The sequence below is a fragment of the Spea bombifrons genome, chromosome 2 (assembly GCF_027358695.1).
Source record: "Spea bombifrons isolate aSpeBom1 chromosome 2, aSpeBom1.2.pri, whole genome shotgun sequence".
Classification (NCBI taxonomy): Eukaryota; Metazoa; Chordata; class Amphibia; order Anura; family Pelobatidae; genus Spea; species Spea bombifrons.
In genome coordinates this window covers 66,217,134-66,244,959 of record NC_071088.1, presented here as the reverse complement: position 1 = coordinate 66,244,959, position 27,826 = coordinate 66,217,134, and the positions used below count along the sequence as shown (strand labels likewise).

The 27,826-nt window shown below is 40.3% G+C and overlaps 1 protein-coding gene across 1 annotated transcript in view; it reads left to right on the top strand.

Moving 5' to 3' along the window:
• Nucleotides 1-27,826, top strand: part of LOC128473690 (uncharacterized) — a 140,821-nt gene that overhangs the window by 94,904 nt on the left and 18,091 nt on the right. Inside the window, exons 25-26 of the mRNA XM_053455944.1 lie at nt 3,350-3,525; nt 21,171-21,228. Of these exons, the coding sequence (XP_053311919.1) occupies nt 3,350-3,525; nt 21,171-21,228 (234 nt within the window). The remainder of the gene's footprint in view (nt 1-3,349; nt 3,526-21,170; nt 21,229-27,826) is intronic.

Genomic DNA, 27,826 nt, shown 5'->3' with positions numbered 1-27,826 from the left:
TGCTTTCTCTCCCATGTTATATACTCATTAAGAAGCCAGAAAGATGAACCTATTTTCCCTCACGACCATATTATTTCTGCTGTGATGACTAGAGTAACCTCTCCCCTAAAGGATGTTCAAGTTTCTGCTACTGCAGAATAACCAGGTGGGAGACTGTTTGTACCTCAATACCTTAGAGAAGGTTTTGTTTATGTGTTACTACTCTAAGACTGCAGGACATCCTGGAATGATGCAAACCTCTTCGTATATGGCACAACATTTTTGTTGGCTAACTTGGAGAAACTTAACTTGGCTAACTTTGTAAGGGCATCCGTTTTCTTTTATGGCAAATCATTGTGGAGCTACTGACTGTGGAAGTTGAATTTCATTGGACACATGTATTTTTTATTTATGTATGGATTACTTTATACATATATTTGTGATCACTCATATTTATATTTTTATATCTGGCATATATTAGTTTTCATCAGCTAAATTATTATTCTATTGATAAGCTATATAATATATATTTATATATCGTTTTTTTCTTTAATACTAATATTGATTTGATATCTGTACATTTATTTATATAACACCTTATATTACACTTAATCACGTATTTTATTTAAGTAAGTCATACTTTTTAACCCGTGCAGGACTTGTTTTCTTTTTGGGACGGCCCCTTTCCATCGGCCAAAATTTATTTAACCCTTAGCTCAATCTGATCTGACCACAAAAAATCTTCATGATTAAACAAAAAAGGTAGTTAAAGCAGAGAAAATACTATTACATCCGCCATTGTTTTGATGCACAGGAGAACTGGCTGTTTAATGACAGCCTGATCTTCGCAATTTTATCTGCAAACGGCACAGTTGTCTGTGAGCTGGTTTAACATTTAAAATGTCTTCGTATTCAGCACTCATTACATTGTAAGAGACAAAATATCTACAATACAATTCAGGCATTCCTGATAATAATTTCCTCTTTGTCCATGCTCAGCATTTGCTCATTGTAGTCATATTGCCTATACATTTTTTTCTCAAAACCTCTGCTTAGGTAATGTCAATGTTAGGCTAGGTTTCCACTTGGGTTTTTGTCCGGCGTTTTTTTCTTGATGAAAAACGCCAGGAAAACTGCCAAGAAAACGGCCGCTGCATTTACCTGCGTTCTGGCGTTTTTTCTGCAGTTTTTTCTGGCGTTTTAGCCTTTCTGTGGAAATTGCTTTTTTTGACCTTAGGCAGTTTTTCCAGCCTTTACAAGTTAGAAGTTTCACCCAGCTAAAAGGGATTAGGATAAATGGCAAGTATCTGCCCTCTCCTGATGTCATTTACTTGGTAGACCCTTTTGTCTCTTTTCTGTGGTTTGTAAGGCTAGGTTTCCACTTGGGTTTTTGTCCGGCGTTTTTTTCTTGATGAAAAACGCCAGGAAAACTGCCAAGAAAACTGCCACTGCATTTACCTGCGTTTTGGCGTTTTTTCTGCAGTTTTTTCTGGCGTTTTAGCCTTTCTGTGGAAATTGCTTTTTTTGACCTTAGGCAGTTTTTCCAGCCTTTACAAGTTAGAAGTTTCACCCAGCTAAAAGGGATTAGGATAAATGGCAAGTATCTGCCCTCTCCTGATGTCATTTACTTGGTAGACCCTTTTGTCTCTTTTCTGTGGTTTGTAAGGCATGCTTTATTCCGAATGTCTGCTCCTCTGGGAAGATTGGCCCCAAATGATGGTGCAAATTGTTTGCTGTTGCTTTTGGCACGCAGGATCCGGTCGCGTATGTTTGTTTGTAATGGCATGTTTGTTCCAAATGGTGTAAAATTCAATATGAACCAGTCCAGGACTTTGTTTTGTGTGAAACTGTTTGTTTTCAGCCTATTTCTCGTAGGACACACAGATACTGGGTCCATCCTCTGCATTGTAACTGTGGAAAAAACGCCATAAAAAACGCCAAGGCAATAAACCCACATGGCTTTTTCATGGCGTTTTTTCTCTCCCATAGACTTCTATTGGAGAAAAAAAGCCAAGATTTCTTGCAAAAAACGCCAGAGTGTCAACATGCTGCAGTTTTGAAAAACTGCCACAGAGCCCAAAAAAGCAGAAAAACGCCAAAGAGGACTAAAAAAACGCCAAACAGAAAAACGCCAGGTGGAAATGGCATTTTGCGATTTCCTATTGAATTACAGCTAACATCTGGCTGCATGCGTTTTTCACAAAAAAACGCCAGGTGGCGCTATTGGCGTTTTTTTAGGCGTTTTTAGCTAAAAAAACCCAAGTGGAAACCTAGCCTAAGGCATGCTTTATTTCGAATGTCTGCTCCTCTGGGAAGATTGGCCCCAAATGATGGTGCAAATTGTTTGCTGTTGCTTTTGGCACGCAGGATCCGGTCGCGTATGTTTGTTTGTAATGGCATGTTTGTTCCAAATGGTGTAAAATTCAATATGAACCAGTCCAGGACTTTGTTTTGTGTGAAACTGTTTGTTTTCAGCCTATTTCTCGTAGGACACACAGATACTGGGTCCATCCTCTGCATTGTAACTGTGGAAAAAACGCCATAAAAAACGCCAAGGCAATAAACCCACATGGCTTTTTCATGGCGTTTTTTCTCTCCCATAGACTTCTATTGGAGAAAAAAAGCCAAGATTTCTTGCAAAAAACGCCAGAGTGTCAACATGCTGCAGTTTTGAAAAACTGCCACAGAGCCCAAAAAAGCAGAAAAACGCCAAAGAGGACTAAAAAAACGCCAAACAGAAAAACGCCAGGTGGAAATGGCATTTTGCGATTTCCTATTGAATTACAGCTAACATCTGGCTGCATGCGTTTTTCACAAAAAAACGCCAGGTGGCGCTATTGGCGTTTTTATAGGCGTTTTTAGCTAAAAAAACCCAAGTGGAAACCTAGCCTTAAAGTGGTGGAGAATTGTAAAAAACTCAAGGTTCAGAAAAAAAACTTGAATAAAATAAATGTTTCTAATTTGATGGAATCAACTGAAATCTCAACTTGGCTATTCACCTACAGTCAAATTAAACTTGATTACCCCGTCATTGTTGGCAACAGCTGGGTTGGCAAATTCCCAAAATTTTCAATTAAAAGCAAAGCCTGTAACACAAAAAACACTCTATTTTTTTGCTCTGAATGTTGTTGGATTCTGAGGGTTGTAGCTGCTCATACACATTTTAGATGTCTATATCACATCAAAGACTCTTGAATATATACACTAATTAGCCATACCATAATGACCATCTGCCTAATATTATGTAGGTCCCCCTTTTGCCAATAAAACAGCCCTGACCCGTTGAGGCATAGACTCCACTAGACCTTACATTACATTATTACTTTAAAGTTACATCCTAAAGCCGTATTTTCATATGTATATTTTTTAGTTGCTGCATCCTTACCTTGATCAACAAAGTGTACTTCTTGTTCAAATTTTTGGCATGAATGCAACTTACATCCCCAATCAAAACACCAACCAGCGGGGACATGTGCTATCGCGTAATGGGCAGGATCTTCAACTTGAACCAGTACTAGGATGGACAGTTGTTCCTCTGTTTGACAGGTAATTTAAATATATTTTTAGAATGTTGCTGCTTTATAAAATAAATTGGTAGTTTTGTATATTTACAAATATGAATGTTGTATTCCCTACTGTGCAAACCTCTTTTGTATTAGCGGAGGGCAGATTATGGGAACTGTTCAAGTCCACTGCTAATGGTGAGGATTCACAAAGTGGTTACAAAGGGGTTAAGCTTATTTTCGCTCAAATTTTGAACGTGTTGAGAAAACATTTAAATAAGCCCTCCGGTCAAGGCTATCTCAAAACATATTTAGTAACCATTGGGGGAACTGATCTCAGCCCCAGATCATTGCCTGCTCAGCACACTCCTATATTCTACAAAAGACACTTCAAGTATACTGTATACTGCAAGTGTTCACAGCCAGGCCCGGACTGGCCATCGGGCATTTGCCGGGCATTTGCCGGGCATTTGCCGGGAAGTCCCCACCAAGGCCGGCCTTACGGGTCTGCGGCCGCACAGGGTTTAAATTAAAACATCGGGGTTTTTTTTTTACTTTATTTAACATGGAGGATGTTAAATAAAGTTGAAAAAAAAACCCCGATGTTTTAATTTAAACCCTGTGCGGCCGCAGACCCCTAAGGCCGGCCCTGGTGGGGGCTTCCCGGCCCCTTAGGGCAGGGCCTACCTTTGGGGTGTGCGACCGCACAGGGCGCCACACTCCAGGGGGCGGTCCGCACCGGGTGCCGCTCATCAGGGGGTGCCAACTTGCAGCACCCGGCACCCCTCCAGAGACGGACAGTAATGTCCGCCGCTGGAGGAGAAGGCTCGCAAAGGAGCGGTATCGGAGGTCTTTAACAGACCTCCGATACCGCTCCCTTGTGAAACGCGGCAACAGCTGCTGTGCGCCAGGGTTTGTTGTCAGATCCCGGCCCACAGCACTGAAGCCGCGCCCACCGCTGTCCGTGCCCTCTGACCCGGAAGAAGACAGAAGAACTGAAGAAGAGGAAAAGAAGCTGAAAGAAGAAAGGAAAGGTAGGAAAGCATTAAGTGAGAGTGGATTGGTATGTGTGTGGATTGGTGTATATGTGTGGATTAGTATATATATGTGTGGATTGGTATATGTGTTAGATAGTGAGAAAGGGGGAGAGGGGATAGATAGAGGCGGTACATATTGAGAAGTGGGGAAGGGGGTTACATAGTGAAAAGGGGGAACATAGTGAGAAGGGGCAGATAAGATGAAGAGAGGGGGTAGTGTGAAGGGTGGGCTTTAACAATAAATAAATAAATAAATAAATAAATATGGGCTGCTCAGACTTAAATGCCTGGGCCTATTTTTTGTCCCAGTCCGGGCCTGTTCACAGCCCTTGGCATTTTGCCTATTTTGTTGCATTACAACCTGGAATTAAAATGGATTTTTTATTTGGATTTCATGTAATGGACAGAAAAAAAAATCTAAAAAATCATAAACAAAAATTGGTGCATGCTAAAATTACCGATTACCTTCAGAAATCAAATAATTATTTAAATTCCACCTGTGCAATCTAAGTATTACATGATCTGTCACATGATCTCAGTGTATATATATATATATATATATATATATATATATATATATATATACCTGTTCTGAAAGGCCCCAGAGTCTTCAACACCATTGAACAAGGGGCACCACCAAGCAAGCGGCATCATAAAGACCAAGGGTGGAAAAGTACAAATCAAGGTTGGGTTATAAAAAAAAAATCCATTATTGAGAAATGGAAAGAATATGGCACCACAATAAACCTGCCTAGAGAGGGCTGCCCACCAAAATTCACAGGCCAGGCAAGGAAGGCATTAATCAGAGAGGCAAAACCTCTCATCGCCCTGAGAATACCTTAGCCACAGTGAAGCATGGTGGTGGCAGCATCATGCTGTGGGAATGTATTTATTTGACAGGGACTGGGAAACTCAGGACTCAGGATTGAAAGAATGATGGATGGTGCTAAATACAGGGAAATTCTTGTGGGAGATCTGTCTTCCAGAGATTTGAGACTGGGACGGAGGTTCACCTTTCTGCAGGACAATGACCCTAAGCATACTGCTAAAGCAAAACTCAGGTGGTTAAATCAATTGCTATACACCAGCGGAACCCATCCAACTTGAATGAGCAGGAGCAGTTTTGCCTTGAAGAAGGGCAAAATCACAGTGGTTGGATGTACCAAGCTTATACCGACGTATCCCAAGAGACTTGCAGCTGTATTTTCTGCAAAAGGTAGCTCTACAAAGTATTCACTTTGGGGGTTAAAAAGTTATGCACACTTCAGTTTTCTGTTATTTTTGTCTTATTTCTTGTTTGTTTCACAATTGCATCTTTAAAATGGTAGGCATGTTGTGAAAATCAAATGAAACAAATCTATTTTAACCCCTTAATGACAATACTGTTTCTTACTTGTAGTATATTGTGGGACAATGGCTCTTTTAACATTTTTCAGTGTTGCTGTTTAGCTGTGATTTTCTTCTTTCTCATTTCGTGCTCCCACACATATTATATATAGTTTTTTTTCAGGACAAACAGGGATTTCTTTAGATACCATTATTTTTATCATATCATCTAAATTACTATAAAAAAATGATAAAATATGGTGATTTTTTGTTAAAAATTACTTTTTCTCACTTGTTAAACAAAAAAACTTTTACTCATCTGCAAAAACTAATGAAAAAATCAAATCTAAATCTGTTTTTTTCTGCACGTTATGGGGCAATAAGTACCATTAGCGTTTTGTTATTTCAAAACCATTTTTCCCCAAAGCTGGTCATTCTGCCCCATGTGCTATTTTGGGTATCTTTGAAGCCGGCCAATGAAATTTACCCTATCACACCAAATATTTTTAAAAACTAGACACCCCAAATATTTCAAATGCTGGTATTTTAACCATTTCCATGCACTAGTTCTACCGTCAGCCTTTGTCAAACTTTATGGTAGTAAGAATTTGTATTTTTTTTTCACACATTGTACTACAGAGAGCCCTTAACAACACTACACCCCTTATATCTCTGCTCTTATCTCCAAATACTTTTCTAACCAACCTCCTTGCTGTACCCACAACATTTCACTTTTCTCAGTCTCTTCCATCTTATAAAATTATATTCATGATTTATTATACTTTAGCCTGCAGACCTAAAAATACACTTTCTTGGTTGAGTGTATTAGCTGTACTTAAAGCCATCAACTGGACCCTTCCAAAAATGCTGCACCAAATGTCAGTGCTACGGAATTTGATGGCGCTATATAAAACAATAAATAACAATAATAAAATGTCCTGCTTGTTCTGTGCTAAATACCGTATTTGCTCGATTATAAGACGACCCTGATTATAAGACGACCCCCCAAAATCTGAATATTAACTTAGGAAAAAAAGAAAAAGCCTGAATATAAGACGACCCTAAAGGAAAAAAGTTTTACCAGTAAATGTTAATTCATGTAAACTATTTTTTTTAATAAAAGCTATGATTGAGAAAAATATATTTTTTTTGTTTTTATTTCTCGTATTTTCCAACCTGTCCCCCAGTTACGCACATCTGCCCCCAGGCTTGCCACACCAATATGGCACTGTGGCCCATGATATGCCTTTTAACCCTCTATATGCCACTGTGCCCCATGGTATGCCTTTTGACCCCCTATGTGCCACTCTGCCTCCAGAAATGCCTTATACCCCTATATCCCATTCTGGCATTTAGGGGGTTAAAATGCATATTATGGGGCAGAGTGGCATATAGGGAGGTATAAGGCATTCCAGGAGGCAGAGTGGCATTAAGGGAGTTAAAAGGCATTATATAGAGCACTCTGCCTCCAGAAATGCCTTATACCCCTATATGCCACTCTGGCATTTAGGGGGTTAAAAGGCATATTATGGGGCAGAGTGGCATATAGGGAGGTATAAGGCATTTCAGGAGGCAGAGTGCACTATTAAATGCCCCCTTAACGCCACTCTGCCTCCTGAAATGCCTTATACCTCCCTATATGCCACTCTGCCCCATAATATGCCTTTTAACCCCCTAAGTGCCAGAGTGGCATATAGGGGTGTAAGGCATTCCAGAAATGCCCTACACACACACACACACACACACACACACACACTCTCTTACTTACCGGTGCTTCCAATTTCCTGCTGTATTGCCGGGGCAGCGGGTTGACGTCTCATTCCGCGGCAGCCGGAAGGAGGTGGAGTTGGCAGCGGGGGTTTGTATGCGTCCGTCGCAAATACCTTCCCCGGCTGTCAGACATCAGGAACTCTGGAACTCTGACCTCTGACAGTCGGGGAAGGTATTTGCGACGGACGCATACAAACCCCCGCTGCCAACTTCACCTCCGGAAGCACCGGTAAGTGTGTGTGTGGGGGGGGGGGGGGGCGACGACAGGAGGATCCAGGTCCCCTGCAGCGGTGCGGGGGATCTGGATCTTAGTCTCCTAATCAGACCTCTATTTGAGGTCTGATTAGAAGACGACCCCGATTGTAAGACGAGGGGTATTTTTCAGAGCATTTGCTCTGAAAAAAACCTCGTCTTATAATCGAGCAAATACGGTAGTCTTATTCTACCACTTAAAAAGGCAAGAACTGCTGAATTTACTCAAACAGTGCTAGCATATAGATATAACCTGCAGCAATTAGTTAAAATCATTATGATCGTTGATGCAGGGAGATTATTTCTCTCAGATGTTTAATTACAAGAGCTCAACATTTTTGAAAGATTAAAATTGGAAAAAATGGCACTGCTTAGCAACTCAGGCACAGAACTGCTTTACCATTCAAAATGTAAATATGAGCCTAGAAATTAGATTTTGAATTAAATGAACTATGGGTGTTCTTACAGGAATTTATGGGCCCCTTATTTTTGAGGTCTATTGTATTTTTATTTTTGGGTTCTATTATGATTCCAGTAAATTTAACTGCGTGCAAATTGGTGCATGCATTCTTTAGTTTTAAAAAACGGAAACTTATGTCTCATTTAACGATTTTCCGCTTTGAAATCAGTGGGAGTAGCATCAATCATTATTTCAGAAGATATGCTTGCAGAATATATGTATTCAGTTAGCATATATCCTAACCCCCAAACATTCTGTCTGTGCCATCTTTGTCTCCTAACAGCTGGTCTGCACCATTGTTGCCCTCAAACAGTTTGCCTGTGCCATCGTTGCCCCCAAACACTTTGTCTATGCCTTATTTGCCCCTTGCAACATACACTCTGGCTTACTTACACAAATTTACACATGCTAACACACATACACTTATTCTTACTCATTAACACATGTACACACTCATTCTAACACACACCTCTCACACCATATATACACATTCATGGAAACACGACACATACACATCCATACTATTTTAAGCAACCGCACACTCATGCTTACACACACTCCACCCCACACCACGTAAACATACATTCTCACACACAAACACTTACAAAATAAACATATATGTTCACAAACACTTAGGCATTCAAGCTCTTACATAGAAACTCATGTTAACACATATACATAGACATTCACGCTCAAATACACCTTCTCTGTGCCATCTTTGCCTCCTATTTACACATCCATGCTATCACAGACATATACTTAAGTACATACTCATTCACACATATTCATTCACTCATTCAGAAATATTCATATTTATAGACATATTCATTTACTCATTCACACACTGTCATGCCCCACAACGGAGCACCTCACCCGAGTACCCATGTCTAGCAGGTACTCGGCACTTACCTGAACCATTCGCTGCCGGCATCGCGAACACCCGCGTGTAGAGGGTGCACACAACGGTCCCTCCTCCTGTGCTGGCCTTCTTCTGTCGCCAGGAGGTAGGCAAGAGGCACGCGCGTCACCACGCCCCCTTCTTATCCTCTGCCTCCATGACGACGAAGAGACGTCTCCTCCATGACGTCATGGGCCAGGGGTGGGGTGATGGAGCGTGGCAAATTTAAAACCAAGCACTAACATCCATTCAGCGCTTGGTTGTTCTGTAAGCAACCTGCTGCACCCCGAAACTTGCTGCACCCTGCTGAAACCTGCAATCAGCTGCACCCTGCAACCTGCAATCAGCTGCACCCTGCAACCTGCAACCAGCTGCACCCTGCAACCAGCTGCACCTTGAAACCTGCAACCATAACTCCACGGAGTTCATTGACTTCTTGCTACACTTATGGACTATGCTATTAACTGTTTCACAGCAACATACGTAGCGTTGGTATATAAAATAAATCTGTTTTACACAAGTCCCTGCATACTGGGTTCCTTTCCAACGTTACACACACCCTCATTCATACAATGTCATGCAGTTTTCTGTTATTGTGTGTGTGTATATATATATATATATATATATATATATATATATATACACACTATATTATTTATTATTATAAAGTACTTTTTTAAATGCTAACTTTCACTTTCACTATCACATATGTATGGGGGCTTGTTTTGTACATTAATGATGGGCTCATAGTCTCTTTATATTAATCCAAATGTAAGATTTTATTCAGCGCTTTTGCTGTCATCTATTAAATGTTTTTAAGGACAGTTCTCAGAAAGTACTTAATTGCTGGCAAGTGTCTCCAATCAGCATATAAATGTATAAGTGTACCTATTTCCAGATGCTAGCATGAAATTCTTATAAAGCAAATGAGAATAACAATGTTAGTTTAACCCCTTGAGGGCAAAGCTGTTTTTTTTTTTTGTAACTGTAATTTTCTTGTAGCTGTAATTTTCTTCTCTTTCTTTTTTTTCCCCCACACAAATTATATATATATATATATATATATATATATTTTTCAAGACAATTTGTTGCCTTGACCGTGTGTTTTGGGTCATTGTCATGCTGGAATACCCATCCACGACCCGTTTTCAATTCCCTGGCTGAGGGAAGGAGGTTCTCACCCAAGATTTGACTGTACATGGGCCCATCCATCATCCCTTTGATGCGGTGAAGTTGTCCTGTCCCCTTAGCAGAAAAACACCCCCAAAGCATAATGTTTCTACCTCCATGTTTGATGGTGGGGATGGTGTTCTTAGGGTCATAGGCAGCATTCCTCCTCTTCCAAACATGGCAAATTGAGTTGATTTTGGTCTCATCTGACCACAACACTTTCACCCAGTTTCTCCGCTGAATCATTCAGATGTTCATTGGCAAACTTCAGACGGGCCTGTACATTTGCTTTCTTGAGCTGTGGGTGCTGCAGGATTTCAGTCTTTCACGCCGTAGTGTGTTACCAATTGTTTTCTTGGTGACTATGGTCCCAGCTGCCTTGAGATCATTGACAAGATCCTCCTGTGTAGTTCTGGGCTGATTCCTCACCGTTCTTATGATCATTGAAACTCCACGTGGTGAGATCTTGCATGGAGCCCCAGACCGAGGGAGATTGACAGTTATTTTGTATTTCTTCCATTTGCGAATAATCACACCAACTGTTCTCACCTACTCACCAGGCTGCTTGGCGATGGTCGCGTAGCGTTCTTTTAAACAGGTAACAAGATGAGATTAGGAGCACTCCCTTTAAGAGAGTGCTCCTAATCTCAGCTTGTTACTTGTATAAAAGACACCTGGGAGCCAGACATCTTGCTTACTAATTTCACTGAGGAAAAATGCAAATCAATTTATAATTTATTTGAAATGCATTATTTTGGATTTTTTTGTTGTTATTCTGTCTCTCACTGTTCAAATAAACCTACCGTCAAAATTATAGACTGATTATGTCTTTGTCAGTGGGCAAACGTACACAATCTGCAGGGGATCAAATATTTTTTTTCCTTCCCTGTATTCCATGTCCATGTAGCTATACCCTTGCATGATAAAAACAAGCAATTGAATAGGGAGGAATTTCTTTGATATTGAATGAGAGATTGCAGCAGATACTGTGTATTGGAGTGTCTTAGTCAACATAATTAACTAAGTCTCGCCGTTTTAAAGTAAATAAAGGCATCTGGGTCTAAAGCTCAGTAGTGTTTGCATATTTAAACCACATACATAGATGAATTTGCAGTGGACCACATTTACATATTAATGAAGAACTAATTGCTGTTTGCAGTTAATTCTGCAGCAAACGACTTCATCACTGTTTGCATCAAATGTCTTTGCCCAGGGAGATTAAAAAATACATGAAATGCAGTACAACATTATAAAAGGGTAGTACTCGCTGTCTCCACAGATCATGAGATAAGAAAATATTTATACAATATCAACTTTCGCAAACTGAACACAACTGCCTCATATTTTTCCAATACATTTATTTAATCTACAAACCACGATTGTTGGCAGATGCTGATGATCAAGGATATATTTATATAATTATTATTATTATTGTCCTACATTTTTAAGGAATATACTTTATATGTACTATTTGTTGCAAGCAGTGTAATAATTAGTAACTTAATTTTTATTATTTCGATGTTTCATACAAGTACACACCTACCCATGATCCTCTACAATTTGTGAAGCTAGTTCTCCCAACTTGGAAGCTTGAGGATTGGAACACGGCACAGATTGCATCACAAGGGATCTTAATCCCATAAATACTTGTGCTGCAAATCACGTGAAACATCATCATGCAAGCCATCCATTGTTGCAAAAATAACAAAATGTGTCTTCTGTGTTTTTGTGACAATACTGCACTTCAACAGTGCATCTAATGACAGCTTGGACTAGTACCGACCCTTACTTTCCAAAGTTTGGCTAGTCGACACTGAACTGTCGTTAACACTGAATTTACTGTTGGTAAATCACACTGGGAAAACAGGAATTAAATGACACCCATGCAATTTCCCCACCGATACAGGGGAGATCAAGTTTTCACCAGACAGTCTGGGGTCTCCCCTGTCAGCAGAATCTTGCATTGCTAGCTTCCTGCTATCAATGGGACCTCATTTGTAGAAGAATTTTTTTAAAAAAATGTTTACTGTTTTTAAAATAGTATTTAAAACATATGACAAACTATACAAAGAACTATTATAAGGAAAAAATCCTATCTGTCCTTGAAAAAATAATATAGAGTTTGTGTGGGTACACTAAACGAATAGGGATACATGAAAAAAGATATGGTAATAATGGCAAAAGAGTTCCAGTCACTTAGGGGGCAAATCCTTGTGTCACAAAGGGGTTAGGAGGGGGTGATTCATCACAGGATGGTGTAGAGAATACTTTAGTACTTTCCTACCGATTTATTTTTATTATTATTATTTCTCTTATCAAAGAGGAAAATGTTATTCGCCAGATTGTACTTTGCTATGTAAATAGCCTATTCCATTGCGATTAGACAACTTCACCTGAACATATCCTAAATGACCTGTAAAAAGCCATTACCATGATAGGCTATAAAAATGAGTAATGTAACGCGGAAGAAGACACTTTAACTGAAAAGTAATGAATCCTGTTTTTGTTAAGGTTATTAATAAAAAGGCACAGGTGTTAAAAACAGGTGTTCATTTTTTTCTGACAGACTCTTATGGTGTTATGCCTACAAACATGGTATTTTGCTATTATGTATCACACCACACATTTGAAATAAAGTAATAGATAACATGCAATAAATTCGTAGTGTGCAGTCATGTGCTTATCAAATTAAATTCTCTGCTTCCCAACATTCTTTTATAACTATATTATAAAAATGTTAAGAATAAGAATTAAGAATATATTGGCAAAACTAAGATGAATTGGTAGTATACTATGTAATATTTCCTTCTAATGGAAAGTATGTATAAAAATGTTCAACCCCAAAACTTTTTTAGGGCCCTTTAAAATAAATGGATATATATAATATGTCATTATAGTGTTTTTAACCCGAGTTGCATTTAACCATCCAGGTCACTGGAGCCCAGCTCACTAATAGCACTGATTAATGTGATTAGTAAAATAAATACAAAATAAAAAAATTAAAATAGTTAATAAATAAATAAAATTGTAGTAAATAATTCCCCACTGATCAGGGTCACCATAAGGGGAATCATCCAGTTCTAGTAAAATGTAAAAACAAAATATCTAACAATATATTTTAAAAAAAGTTTGTCCTAAAATTAGCTATCTCTCTTCACCCATAGGTGTCTAGTTTTCAAATATATATGGTTTGATGGGAGTAAATTGAAGTAGTTGGCTTCAAATATGTCCCAAATAGAACATGAGACAGTATGATCAGATCTAATAATAATAATATTACATTACATTATTTATATAGTACCATCAGATTCTGTAACACTTTAAATTAGTCAGTAGAGTATATTTAAAATCACAAACAATAACAAATTGGTACAAAAGTAGAAGAGCGCCCTGCTCTTGTGAGCTTACAATCTAGTTGGTTAATGGGGAAGTGAAACAGTAGGAGAGGACTGCTAGGATGGGGATGGTTTGGTTGCGTCAGGATACGCTGTAGAGGTTGTTAATCGTTCAGATGGCTTAGACAGGATGCTGGCTGAGAGTATTTCGAGGAAAGGTTGTATGCTTCTTGAAAATCTGTCAGAATGGGGAAGGGAATTCCAGAGAAGGAGTACAGCACAGGTGAACTCACCATACGCTCAGTCGTGGAGATGTTGCACCTCAGGTAATGCAAAGTTATCCTTGACTCAATTCCAGAAACACAGTCAGTGAGGCGAGTTAGAAGAGAGGGTGAAAGGTCTTATAGATTAGGGTGTCATAAACGTATAGGTGGTATTGAAAAACAAAGGAGTTGTCCAAATGAAGAGGGGTAGATGAAAAAGAGTAGATGCCTACAAACGGACACCTTAGGAACATCAACATTAGCGGTAGGAGAAAGGAGCAAATTCCAGTGGAGACACTTAAGGTACGGTCAGAGATGTAGGATTTGAACCAGAAATTAGCTGTGTCATGGATAGCATGAGTATGGAGAGTTTGGAGAAGAAGGAGTTGGTCAACTCAAAGGCTGCAGAGAGGTCCAAGAGTATAATTAGTGAGAAATCGGCTTTTGTTTTAGCGATGAGTGTGGTCTTGGTGGAATGCTGTGGATGGAAACCAGATTGTAGAGGGTCAAACAGTGTCAGGGCTCCATCCTGCTACTCTGTACTATGTGATAATTATGCATGTCATGTTTCCTTGTAACCTGTAGAGGCACCTCTCCGGTATGTGGAACCTGGGAATCATATTATCTGACCAGCTGCACTTACTTAGCTGGATGTTTACCCTTTTTCCATAAATAGCTGCTCAGTGCCTCAGTTACTGCCTTTATAATGCACTGTAAGCAGCCTACTGCTGTGGGTCTGTATCCTGATCTGGTATTTCTCCTAGGAGTTTCCTTCTGATTATCTGGTTCTGATCCAGCTTGCTTGTGACCATTTTCCATCCACACCTGATTTGGCTTTAAGATTGTGTCCTTCTGTTACTAACCCAGTTTGCGTGACCACGTCTTCCCTGCCTGACGACTGCCTGCTGTGTGCCCTATCCAAGGATTTCCTGTTGATCGTCAGTATCGTGCCTGTTCTGAAGTCCCTATCTGGGTTCTGAGATCCCTATACTTATCTTGAAGATCCAAATTCCCTTATCTTAGGTGACTATTCCCTTTGGAGTCTGTGTTCTGATATCCCTATCTTTATTTCAAAGTCCCCCATCGAAGTGCCTATCTCCTATCGGAGTCCGAGGTGCCTATCCCCTGTCCCGAGGCACCTGTCCCTATTCCGAGGTGCCTGTTGCTATCCTGAGTTGGAGGTGCCTGTTCCAGCCGTGTTCCTGCCTTGTCCCCAGCCGTGTTCCTGTCCACAGACTTTCTTATCCGTGTTTTACCTACAGCCTTTATTTTCGCTTGTGCCTTGTTTTACTAGTTAAACCAATCCTGTTTATATTACCTGAGCAACCATGTGTATGACTCTAGTCTTTTGTCTGTATTTACCTGTATGTGGCTATGCACCATGGAGTACAGATGGAGCCTCATATATCCCCTGCAATTGGGCTCCTAACCGACCTGCACCCGCGCCGTGACAAACGGAGAGTTTGTAGAGAGCAATTTAGTGAGTTCATCGTTTCAGCAGTTTGGATGCTAGGGGCAGAAGGGAAATTGGATGGTAATTTGATGGGGGTGTGGGATCAAGCATGGGTTTCTTTAGGATGGGTGAGATGATGTTCAAATGAGGATAGGAATATACTAAAGGAAAGAGATATTGGTTAGGGATGGGGTATGTCAGAAAGTAGTGATAGGAGATTTCAGGGTACAGGGTCAAGGGGGCAAGTGGTGAGGTAGGAGGACGAGAGAACCTCAGAAACTTCAGTAGGGGTGACTGGACTGAAGCAGCAGAAAGTGGCTTGTTATCCCTGATGGTGTCAATTTTGTTCTTAAAGTAGCTGGAAAATTCTTTGGTAGAGAAGTTGGAAGGTGAGGGAGGATCTAGGGGACAGAGGAGGGAGCTGAATGTGGAGAACAGACATTTAGGGTTTTGGGAAAGGGTGGTGAATAATGAAAAAAAAACAGGTTTGTTTGATGAGATGGAGGGCTGATGTATAGCATGGTGAAGCATGAGTTTGTCTTTAGGTGACCCAGAACCTTCTCCATTGGAGGACGTGAATACTTCTGGAGGAGACGGGTCTATGTGGAATGCCATGGTTGAAGTGAATAGTGTGGGGAGTGCCGCACAGTTACAGGAGCGACCATATCCAGGACTGAGCCTAGCATATGGTTATACTGAGCTGTTACATCATCAGGAGAGGAGGAAGTAGAGTTGCATGAGAGAAGTGGCTAAGGTGTATTAGTGAGCTGTGGGGTGAGCTTTCAGTAGGGCTGTGGTTTTTTAGGTAGAGGAGATGTGGGAAGTATGACAAGGTTGAATGTTAACTAACTGTGGTCAGACAAAGAGAAGGGAGCGTTAGAGAAGTGAGAATAGATGTGGGAAAATACTAGGTTAATTTGGTGACCATCACAGTGCATAGGGAGGGTGGTCAATTGTTGGAGACCAAGATAGGAGGAGAGTTACAGCAGTTTGGAGGCAGCAAGTGAGGATGTCTTGTCAACCGGTATATTGACGTCACCCAGGATTAGTGAAGGGATGGTGGAGGAAAGGAAATGAGAGAGCCATGCAGGAAAGTGATCAAAGAATAGGGAAGTAGGGTCAGGAGGCTGGTAGATGACAGTAACGCGCATGGCAACTGGGAAGGGAGGGAATTAGTGGCAGACATTGAAAGCTACAGTGGAGGGAGAGGAGAATGCCAACATCTCCTGGTCTTGGTGTGTGGCTGAAGTTTAGAGAGAGCAGCAGGGTGGTTAGAGATGAAAAGGTCGTAGACAGCAGTGAGTTTGCTGCATACATAATAATAAAGAGAAAAGTGTGAGCAATTAATGCAGCTCCATACTCCAACTGATGAATCCTCAGAAGTCCGGATGGTATAAAAATATGAAGTTTATTGAAAAAAGTAGTATAATAACAAAGCCAATGGAGAGAAGTCTCACATATTTCGTCGTAATGCTTAATCATAGACTATGGGAGCCGGATCTTATATGGGAGGATCTTATATGGGAGGCATGGAATAACTGCAGTTACCCTGGAAAAAAGATGCAATCTTGCATGCAATAATCCTAATTAGCAGTTCTCATCGATTTCACCACAACTCGACAAACACTTCCCTCAATCTCTACACTGGTCTCTCGATTGCTGAAATTCTTAGTGACCACCTTACCCAGCTTCAGTCCCAAGCCTGTTTGCAACTTTTTGGCCGAGATCACGGTGGAAGCTCCCGCTGAAGAGGACAATATTAGGCATGGTGACCGTGTAAATTTGGGAGAAACTAAATGGAGGGACACCTTGTGCAAGCCGGGAGCAGAAAGGAAGAAACAAGCCACAAATGGTGAAGGAGAAGGCAATAAGGATTTTTTTTATGAATATCTTTCCTTCTCTTCTGGTTCAGGGTGTAGATCTAGATGCGACTGCAGTGGAGGCAGTGGAAGCAGGAGGAGGGGGAATAGTTTGTGAAAAGCAAGTTGTGACGAAACCCCCTGGTACCCTGACTGGGTACCTCCGTCAATAGCTGCTTCCTAGCCCTTACAAGAGTTGTTACTGGCACACTCCAAATCACCGTCTCTCCAGTCATCCAAATCACTAGCTGACGCATAATGCAGGGTGAAGTACAAGAACTATTTATTCAGAGTCACACACAGGGTTTTTATACAGACATAAATGAATTATCAACATAGTGGAATACCATGGGGGGAGGGATAGAGAAAGACTTACTTAAATACAAATTAATACACCATTTGGGGGAGGGGGGCTGACGTTAAACAGATGAACTGGAACAATGACCTGTCCTTCCCTGGATGGCTATCCTGTCTGCTAGAGTTAATCCCTTCTCCTAAAGTAGTGACAATAGTAACAATATACTTCTGGGGGTAGGTGAAAAGTAGACTTGTGCATTCGTATTTGGGCGAACATGAAAATGAACACGAAGGGTGCGTTTTCATTGTTCAGCCCGAATACCGAAGAAACTAACATGGCAGCGGCAAAACGTAGACGAAGACCCCGATGTAGTAACTCACCTGAGTACCCACTATCCGTGGGTACCGGATCCCGTGTCGCGTATCCAGCACCTTCCTCCACCTCCAGCCAGACTGCTTCTAAGCGCGCACCCCCTACCAACTTTATTCGTCTCCAGACAGAGACGGCAGAGAACACGCTCGGCTGACGTCACGCATGGGGGTGGAACATCCTCCGAGCAGCAAGTTTAAAACTCTGTGCTGAGTTAGTGTGCCGAGTAGAGCTGTGTACCTTTCGTGTTTCCTTTGATCCTGAATTCCTGTATACCGAACCTGGCTATTCCTGTGACTCTGCTGCTTTCCTCAGTCCTGACCTTGGCTACTAAACCGCTTTCCTGAATTCTTGTGTACCGAACCTGGCTATTGCTCTTTGGACTTTGCTGTTTCTCTGTTACCCTGAACCTGGCTTCGTGTACTGACCTACACTTCATTTAGTGGATCTGTTCCTATTTCTGCAATTTTTCAGTAACTTATCCTGCATACCGGACTCTACCACCTACCATACCTTACATAATAACTGAGCCACTATGGAGCCCGCAGGACTAACCGACGCCATCTCTACACTGACTCAGCAGATGACCACCTTGAATCAGTCTCTTCAAGAGTTCCAGGCACGTCAGAATCAACTGAGATAACAAATGCATCTAATCCAACTACAACAGAATGTACCAGCCTAGCCAGCTGCAGCCCCTCAGGCTCCTATCCTTGACGGGGCCTCTGCCCTTGAACCACAGGTTCCCCTACCGGAAAGATTTTATCGTTCCTTCATTACTTCATGCCAGATACAGTTTAATTTGAAGCCTATAACCTATACCTCAGACCATAAGAACTTAGAGTACCTTCGTTCAGCCAAACGTCTACAACCCCGGTCGGCGAGGTGGGCCTTGTTTTTTACCCGTTTTCAATTGCGTATTACTTATCGCCCCGGGTCTCGGAACACAAAGGCAGATTCACTCTCCCGCATTAACGATGTCCCCACTTATAATCCCGCTCATGCCAAAGAAATACCTAGATACCTAATATTTAGGAAAATATGGTAAAACCTGTACAGGGGGGAAATCAATAGAAACTGATCCCCTTGACCCCCTGTACCTACACATAGAAGTAATTACAAGGCCAGGGCCCATAGTCAGTAGGGAGGAGGCTAGCCATCAGCCCCCTCCAGAAGCCCCAGTGACGGAAGTTTCTGTCAGATAAACAACAACACATAACATATTACACTGTGTCATTATTTATTCAACAAAACATACAGACAAAATGGAGCAACTGAACAGGCAAGTTGGCGTTACTGAATTTGGCCGACTCATGCGAGTTTATTGTTAAGAACTCTCATTCTCAGGCAAAGCACTCACAATTTAGTGAATAAACCTTTCTCATACATATTTATTAGATGTTTTTGTTTTGTTTCACCTTGTATAAAATGATGCTGGCACTTTTTGTAATAATAGCCAAATAAATATAAACATTCTGATGCACCATAAAAGCTACAACAAGCTTATTTAAAAAATAAATTACAGAATATTAATATTCATATATTAATATTATATTGTAGAATGTTGATTGAAATAATGTTAAGAACGTATATTTCTCTTAACGTATTGTTTGGGGTACTAGAGAAGAATACTCTCTGTATGTGTACATGAACCAGTCTGTTATGGCTGGCTTCTATTCAGACATTGCAAAATTCATTAAGCAAAGGAAATGACTGCTGAGCTATGGTGCCAAATAGTCTTCTCTTCACAGTCTTGCATATTTGAACAGAAACCATCATTATTCTCTTTTACAACTACATAGGTTTCTATGAAAAAAAAATGCCATGCTGAATTAACCTATTTTCTAACACTTGGGAAATATAACTTCCAGCAACACATGTTTAGTTAAGGTTCATACAAGCTTTCTATGCCAAGTGTACAGACCCAATGCATTAGAGAGCAGAAGGGAGAATGTTGCAAATGCATCAATGACCAATTGACAATTGATGTTTCTCTGTAGTGAAATAAAAAGTCCTTTGGGTGCCAAATGGTGTGTTGTTTTGTATTTTTCACATAATGCTTTTTTAGACAACTACATATATGTCATGTGTATGTGTTGTAGCTGTGGTATCGTAGCCCAATCTACTAGACAAACGTACTAACTCCTTATCACACTGCCTGTTGTAAACAATTAAATGCCTCAGCACTAAATCAGGAATACTATTCATTAACATCTGTGGAGGAAAGGACTTCATTATATAAACAGTGCTTCATTTGCATTGCCATAAGGAATCAGCTCAGTCCGTTATTTGGGCAAAGAAATGCACCCAAAATATCACCATTTTCTACAATGGCAACCTACAGTTATTGGAATAAAATTAATGTTAACTCACTTTTCTTCAATTCTAATCTACATGTATTTAATATTTAATGCTCAAAGAAAATATTTTTTTCCATTGGACAAAAAGCATTCATTATAAGCTACAATAAAATGAACCACACACATTGCATGCAAAATACTGAATCATAAGCACTCTGCTTTCAGGGTAAGCAACATAACTTGGTGGGCACAGCAATCCCCAATACTAATGAGGTCCCTTGCAAGGCTTTGCTTTATAGAAGTTCTCCGAATCCAGATGACCGAAATGGCATAAAACCCATGGTCATTTTTTTTAAATGTGTACAATTCTGTTATACAAACAGGGGATAAGGTGTGCTTGGTGCAATCAAATAGAAGCAATACAAATTACACAACCCAAGTTAGGTTGGGTTAATTTGTTGCCACAGTACTTCACTGTTATATATATTTTTTTCTCTTCTTCATGTATTCATGCTAAGCCTGTCACATACATTGGCTCCATGTGCACTTTATCACATGTTTATATTACAGAATTGTACATGTTTTGTGTCTGTGTGGAGGAAAGTTCACAGATATTAAAGCTGCTGGTGTGAGGAAAGGCGCTGGGTTATTTTCACCAAATGTGTTCTTTTGATATTCATTTTTTTAAATGCATATGATGATTATAATTCACCAGAGCTATAAACTTATTGGGCTTCATTTACAGTAGAGTCTGCATGTGAAACACTGATTTTCAGCGGTATAACATAAGTGTCCTCTGGTGTTTGCTAGTACCCACTCCCCACCTAGGCTCTGCTTATTCCCTAGCCATATCCTATCCCTTCAAACTATAATCTTGTTTTTTATTATTATTTTGCAGAAATTATGTAAACAGTGGAATCCACAGTGCCCCACTCTTTCAAGGTCTTCCAAATGCTGTAAGTGTTAACACTATAACATTCTGATTGTTGGGGCATTTCCACATGTTTCCATTGCTTTCTGTGTCTTTGCATAGTTTAAGCATATCAGATAATCTTATTATATATATATATAGCTGTTACCATCAGCCGATTGATATATTAAAAATTGGGTCCCTTACCATTTACTATTAAAAGCTTTCTTTTTAAGACATCATGAGCAGCTGGAATCTGTCTGGGATGCCTGGTTATGATACCGGCCCTGGGCTTATTTTATTTATTTTTTATATTCTAAGATGAAAATACTTAAACATGCTAAAATTGAAAATAGTATAATAGTAAAATAGTATGCCTAATTATAGATGCAGAAGTTAAAGTGAATTTATGCCTATATCATGTTTTAAATATACCTAATTGAGTATGTGGATATTACATCGCATATGATGTCTAGAAGAGGAATGAAAAATATGCTTCTGGGGTAGATAATTTGGTAGATTTTATTTAATTTAGATTATATCATATTAAAGGTTTTTCATGGCAGAAGATATTATATTCCAAAACAAATAATATGTGTCAAGCATGCTATATACTAAAATAACAGAAGACAATCTGTTTTACTATTTATAAACTGTTTGGTAACTTTTTTACATATTTGTGTCCTTGAGTCTTGTTTCTAATCACAAGTGAAAGAGGTCACCATTATTTCTGGTTAGGTTGTATTGTGGCAAGTCCTCCATAGTGTTAATGGGCCCATTGAGTATCAGGACACAATGGGGATCCTAATCACCACTGGTTATATCATTAGCTACTATTTGTGCAAATGTATCACTGTACATTTATGTACGTATGTATGTGTGTATGAAGTAATAATAACATGACCGTATATGAGTACCAATTTTGCAAATCCAAGATATGGTGTTCATTAAAACAGTCGTTTAGATCAAAGCATGAGCACGTCAACACAACTTCTTGGAGGGGGCACCGTGCTGTGTTACACCATTCATTTCTCCAATACAAACTGTTACAGAAAGTAAGGCTCTCACTGCAGAAGTGCAAAAGCTGTCTGTGTGTTGTGGCTAAAATTGCTGTAAACACTCGCCAATCAATTGTGAGCTTGGAAATGAAGAAAGCTAAAACTTAAGAAAATGTAAATTATTAAAAGGCTTATTTTTTAGTGAATGCAATACTGAATAGAATTATGTATCTTCTCTGGGAGAGGTTATGTTCTCTGGGAGAGTTTGTGTTCTTAGGAAATACAAAGGTGTCCTTATATGTTTATTGAAAAGTAGTATGCCTTCCACCCAAAGATCCTAGTCTCCACTCTAAAAACAAGGCTATACATTCATGTATCGAAGGTTGAGCAGGACAGACTCAGTTTTGGACCTTTGTGCCATTATATCTGTGTTAATCTCTAATGTTCTGGTTCTCTTAAGAAATCTATTCAAAGAGTATAGACTGAGCATGAGAGACAGGATGACATTATATTTCCCTATGAAGCTGTGGCCATCAGCCTCCAATGTAGTCCACCTTCAAGATCGGTAGGCATGGAGGTTATTCTGCCTCCAGCAGGGTCTTTATTCTCAGTACTGAAAGTGGTGCTTTGATAGGCTCAAGGTAAAGTAGCTCTATATCTCTTGGACACAGCCTCCACAGAAATGTAGACGGGATCCATTCTTCTCTAGCATAAAGCCTCTTTAATGTGTTTAATGTGTTCTCAATTGTAGACTTTAATTTGGACTGAACCATGTCCGCATAACCTGATCGATATAAAATTATTTTTTTTTGTTTTTTTTGCTTAAATGCTTGAATATACCACATTAACTTTCATGTATTATTGGTATTTGTTTTTGTCCACTTTTACTTGATGTTTTAATTTTACTAATTAAGCATAAATTATATTCTATCATTTAAGTTTGTACATCTTTAACTCCCATTTTATATTGAGTGGGTTTTTCTCCTTTCATTCTAATCTTTGATATTGGGTACACCTGTTCAGTTGCTTCTTAACACAAATAGCTTATCAGCCAATCACATGGCAGCAACATGTGCATTTAGGGATGTAGACAACTTGCTGAAGCTCAAACCGAGCATCAGAATGGGGAAGAAAGGGGATTTAAGTGACTTTGAATGTGGCATGGTTGTTGGTGCCAGACGGTCTGGTCTGAGTATTTTAGATCTACTGGGATTTTCACGCATAACCATCTGTAGGGTTTACAGAGAATGGTCCGAAAATATCCAGCGAAATATTGTGTGAACCAAAATGCCTTGGTGATGTCAGAGGTCAGAGGAGAATGGGCTCACTACTTTGAGATGACAGAACACAGTAACTTTCTTAACCACACGTTACAACCAAGGTATGCAGAATCTCTGAACGCGCAACACGTCGAACCTTGAAGCAGAAGGGCTACAGCAGCAGCAGACCACACCAGTTGCCTCTCCTGTCAGCTAAGAACAGGAAACTGAGGCTACAATTCGCACAGGCTCACCAGAATTTTACAATGGAAGACTGGAAGTATGTTGTCTGATCTGATGATTCTCGATTCCAGGTGCGACATTCAAATGGCAGGGTCAGACTTTGGCATAAATAACATGAAAGCATGGATTCATCCTGCCTTGTATCAATGAATCAGGCTGGTGGTGGTGTAATGGTGTGGGGGACATTTTCTTGGCACACTTTGGGCCCTTTAGTACAAATTGAGCATCGTTTAAACTTGACAGTATTGTTGCTGACCTTGTCCAGCCCTTTATGACCACAGTGTACCCATCTTCTGATGGCTACTTCTAGCAGGATAATGCACCATGTCTCAAAGCTCACATCATCTCAAACTGGTTTTTTGAACATGACAATGAGTTAACTGTACTCCAATGGCCTCCACAGTCACCAGATCTCAATCCCATATAGCACCTTTGGGATGTGGTGGAATGGGAGATTCACATCATGGATGTGCAACCAACAAATCTGCAGCAACTGCGCGATGCCAAAATGTTTCCAGCACCTTGTAGAAAGTATGCCACGAAGAATGATGACAGTTCTGATGGCAATATAGGGTCCAACCCGGTACCAGCAAGGTGTACCTAATAAAGTGGCCAAAGAGTGTACCTTTATGTATATGTAAAATAAGTATTGACAGCCAAGGTCTTAAAAAAAAGATGAGGTAATATTTAAATACTAGATTTAAAAGGCCCAGGTTGCACAGATTTCATTCATATCAGTGATAATATAATACCAGTAAATACTCTGATTTATGTTCAATACAGGTCTTACCTGCTGAATTTGCATGTATTGGTTTTCCTCCAGGGAGATCATACAACTGAAATATAGAGATTAGAAGCAGATACCTACTCTACTGTTCCATTTAAATTATTAAGCATATGCTGTCTCATCTTGACAGTGCCAGAACACCTGGATCTCTTTATTGCTCCACTTCATAAAATTGATTCATGTATCATTAAAAGACAGTGTCGAAACATTGCAACATTTAGCTACTTATGACAGAAATCTTAAGTGTGTTTCTTTATTGACAAAGTGTAACCCTTGCATACTGGTTTTATTTTAATCACAATGCTTGTTTTGGAATTATTTAATATTTGGTTAAAAAATGCACTTTGAGAAAGCTGAGTTATGCAGCAGCCTGGACTGGGCCACATGGGCAGGCTGGACCGGGAGGCACTTTCCATCTCATGGGCCAGTCCAAGTTCTTCGAAACTTTGACTCCCAGTGCCACAAAAAAAGGTTTCTAACTGCTCACATGCACATAAATGTTTAGTGAGCATTTCGCTTAATGACAGACCACCATCTGCTGTATCCTGTGGTAGTCCTGTGATAGTACCACAATTAATGCATAGGGTCTTATGTGGTTTCAATCCACTCATAGACGACTCTACGGGAGAGAACCTTATCCCCATACTGAGCACACATTCGAAGATGAATTTGTGGTCCCGGCACACTTTCTGCCCCAAAAAAGTGTATGACAGAATCCTGTTCCTCTTTGGTGCAATTTATAAGTTTTGCAGCCATCTTCACTCTAGGGTGAAAACTCCTATACTATACCGCAAGGGCAGCCGGCTTGCCAAACAGAACGGGTCATGTGACACACTAAGACACGACCAATTACTACTCCTCCCGCATTCACCATTTCCAACGAAAATATAACAGGGCTGAACGTTTCGAACGTCCCCTGTACTTTACAAAGTACAATGTGTAGTTCTGAATAGAGTAGTGTGAAAAATCCATCCCCAGAGAGAGCTTAGTGAAGTATTAAATCCATTAAGTTAACACCACATATTTTGAGTCCCTGGGGTGGGGTATCCTGAAGAGCAGGGTAGGCTGGTTCTCCATTGCACTACCTGGGTGTTTATACACTCTAGAATCTGGTCCAGCTGTCCACCTGGACTGGCTTTCTGATTTGAGGGAAGTTAATTGGGGACACTTGTAATCTGTGGAAGATGGTTATTTTCTTCCAGGACAGCTGAAAGAGAGGCTGTTTGATTGCACTTCATAATGTTTGACTATTTTGTTTCTTTGCTGTACCTGCTGCTATTATATTATTATTATTTATTGTTTTATATAGCACCATCAAATTCCGTAGCGCTGTACAACGGGTGGACAGGACACAACAAGTAGTATGTAACATAACAATTTGACTTACAGAGATAACAGGTGAGGAGGGCCCTGCTCAAACAAGTTTACAATCTGGAGGGATTTAGGGTAAAATAGGTAAAAGTGCCATTGTTAGGGATGGACCAGCCACACTAGTGTAAGTATTGCAGGAGAGGGACTATGAGAGGTGAGCTAAAGGAATATGGGAGGGCGTTAATGTGCTATGTTGTAAGCGTCCTTAAATAAGTGGGTCTTGAGGTATTTATTGATTAATAAAGGCAGGGGGAAAGACGGATAGGCCGGGGAGAGCATTCCAGAGGATAGGGGCAGCCCTTGAGAAATCTTGTAAGCTAGAAATCAAAGGAGAGGATAGAAGGAGATCATTGGATGGGTGGAGAGACTTGTGTGGAGTGTATTTAGAGATGAGTGATGAGATGTAGGTAGGGGAACCGCAGTGAAGGGCTTTGAAAGTAAGAGTCAGGATTTTGAAATGAATCCTGAAGCGCACAGGCTGCCAGTAAAGAGTCTGACAGAGGGGAGACATGTTAGTGAAGCAATGGGAGAGGAGGATAAGTCTGGCAGCAGCATTGTTGGTCGATTTTAGAGGGGTGAGACGGGTAAGAGGGAGACCAGCTAAAACAGGATTACAATAATCAAGGCGGGAGATAATAAGGGCATGGAAAAGAGCTTTAATGGCATGTTCTATTGAGAAGGGACGGATGCTGGGGTGGGTGAATAAAAGGTTGGAGTCAAGGGTAACGTACCTCCTCTTCAGTGACAGCAGAGAATTGATGTAATGTAGTGAGGGGAGAAGAGGTCTGTGGGAAGGAGGGTGCATATAAAGGGGGAGGGTGAGGGCAGGGTGGTGACTGTGCAGATTTGTCATATCTGATAGTTTCAATTTTATTATTGAAATATGTGGCAAGGTCAGAAGCATTAAGGTTAGTGGAAGGGGTAGTAGGGGTAGGTCGAAGAAGGGAATTGAAAGTGCTGAAGAGTCGTTTAGGGTTATGAGACAGAGAGGAGATGAGGGAGGTGAAGTAAGTTTCTTTAGCAAGGTTGAGAGCGGAGTAGTAGGAACATTTTTAGTGCAGAAAGTCAGCCATGGAACAAGGCTTTCACCAGTTACGCTCAGCAGGGTGGGAACAACGTCATAGGTGTCAGGTTACAGTCGTGTGCCAGGGTTGGAAACATGAATGTCGTGAAGAGCGAGTAGTAACTTGGGCTACATCCTCAAGAGCAGATGTGAGAATGGAGTTATAGAGAAAGGTAGCATTCTTAGGACATGACATGTTGGAGAGAGGAGAGGGAGTAAATAGGTTGACAACTTCTGAAAGTTAATAGAGCTGAGATCTCTGGTTAAGCGAGAATAAGGTGCAGGGGAGTGAGTAGGAGGCAAGGTTAGAAAGCAGAAAAGGAAGTGGTGGTCAGAGAGGGGAAAAGGGGAATTAGAGAAGTTAGTAAGAGAGCACATGCTAGAAAAGTCCAGGGTGCGACCATCATCATGAGTCGGGGAGTTAATATGTTGTGTGAGATCAAAAGGGGATGTAATAGAAAGAAATCTTGAAGCCATGGGACTTAATGGGGTGTCAGCTGGGATATTGAAGTCCCCAAGGATAACCGAAGGAATATCAGAGGAGAAGTGGTCAAGAAAGATGTTAGCTGTCCCAGGGGGACGGTATATAACAGCTATATTATAATACAGTGGGATATATTGACAACGTAAAAAAATACACGGTGTAATACTTTTGACATAACTTGGGTGTTTATAGTGCCAATTGTGTTATACTATATCACTTTTTCCTTGTATGTGCCTATGTTTCAGGGGAAACAATTAATACATGTCTTATTTAGCTCTAATGGAAGATTATTCTTTTTACTCACAACCCTTTCAGCAAAGAATACCTTTTTTACATTGTATGTTAGACTCTGACACTCTAATTTAGATTACAACCCCTTTTTAATGTATCTACTTTTTACACTTCCTTAGTTTTATTTACTCTTTTATTTTGGAGCATT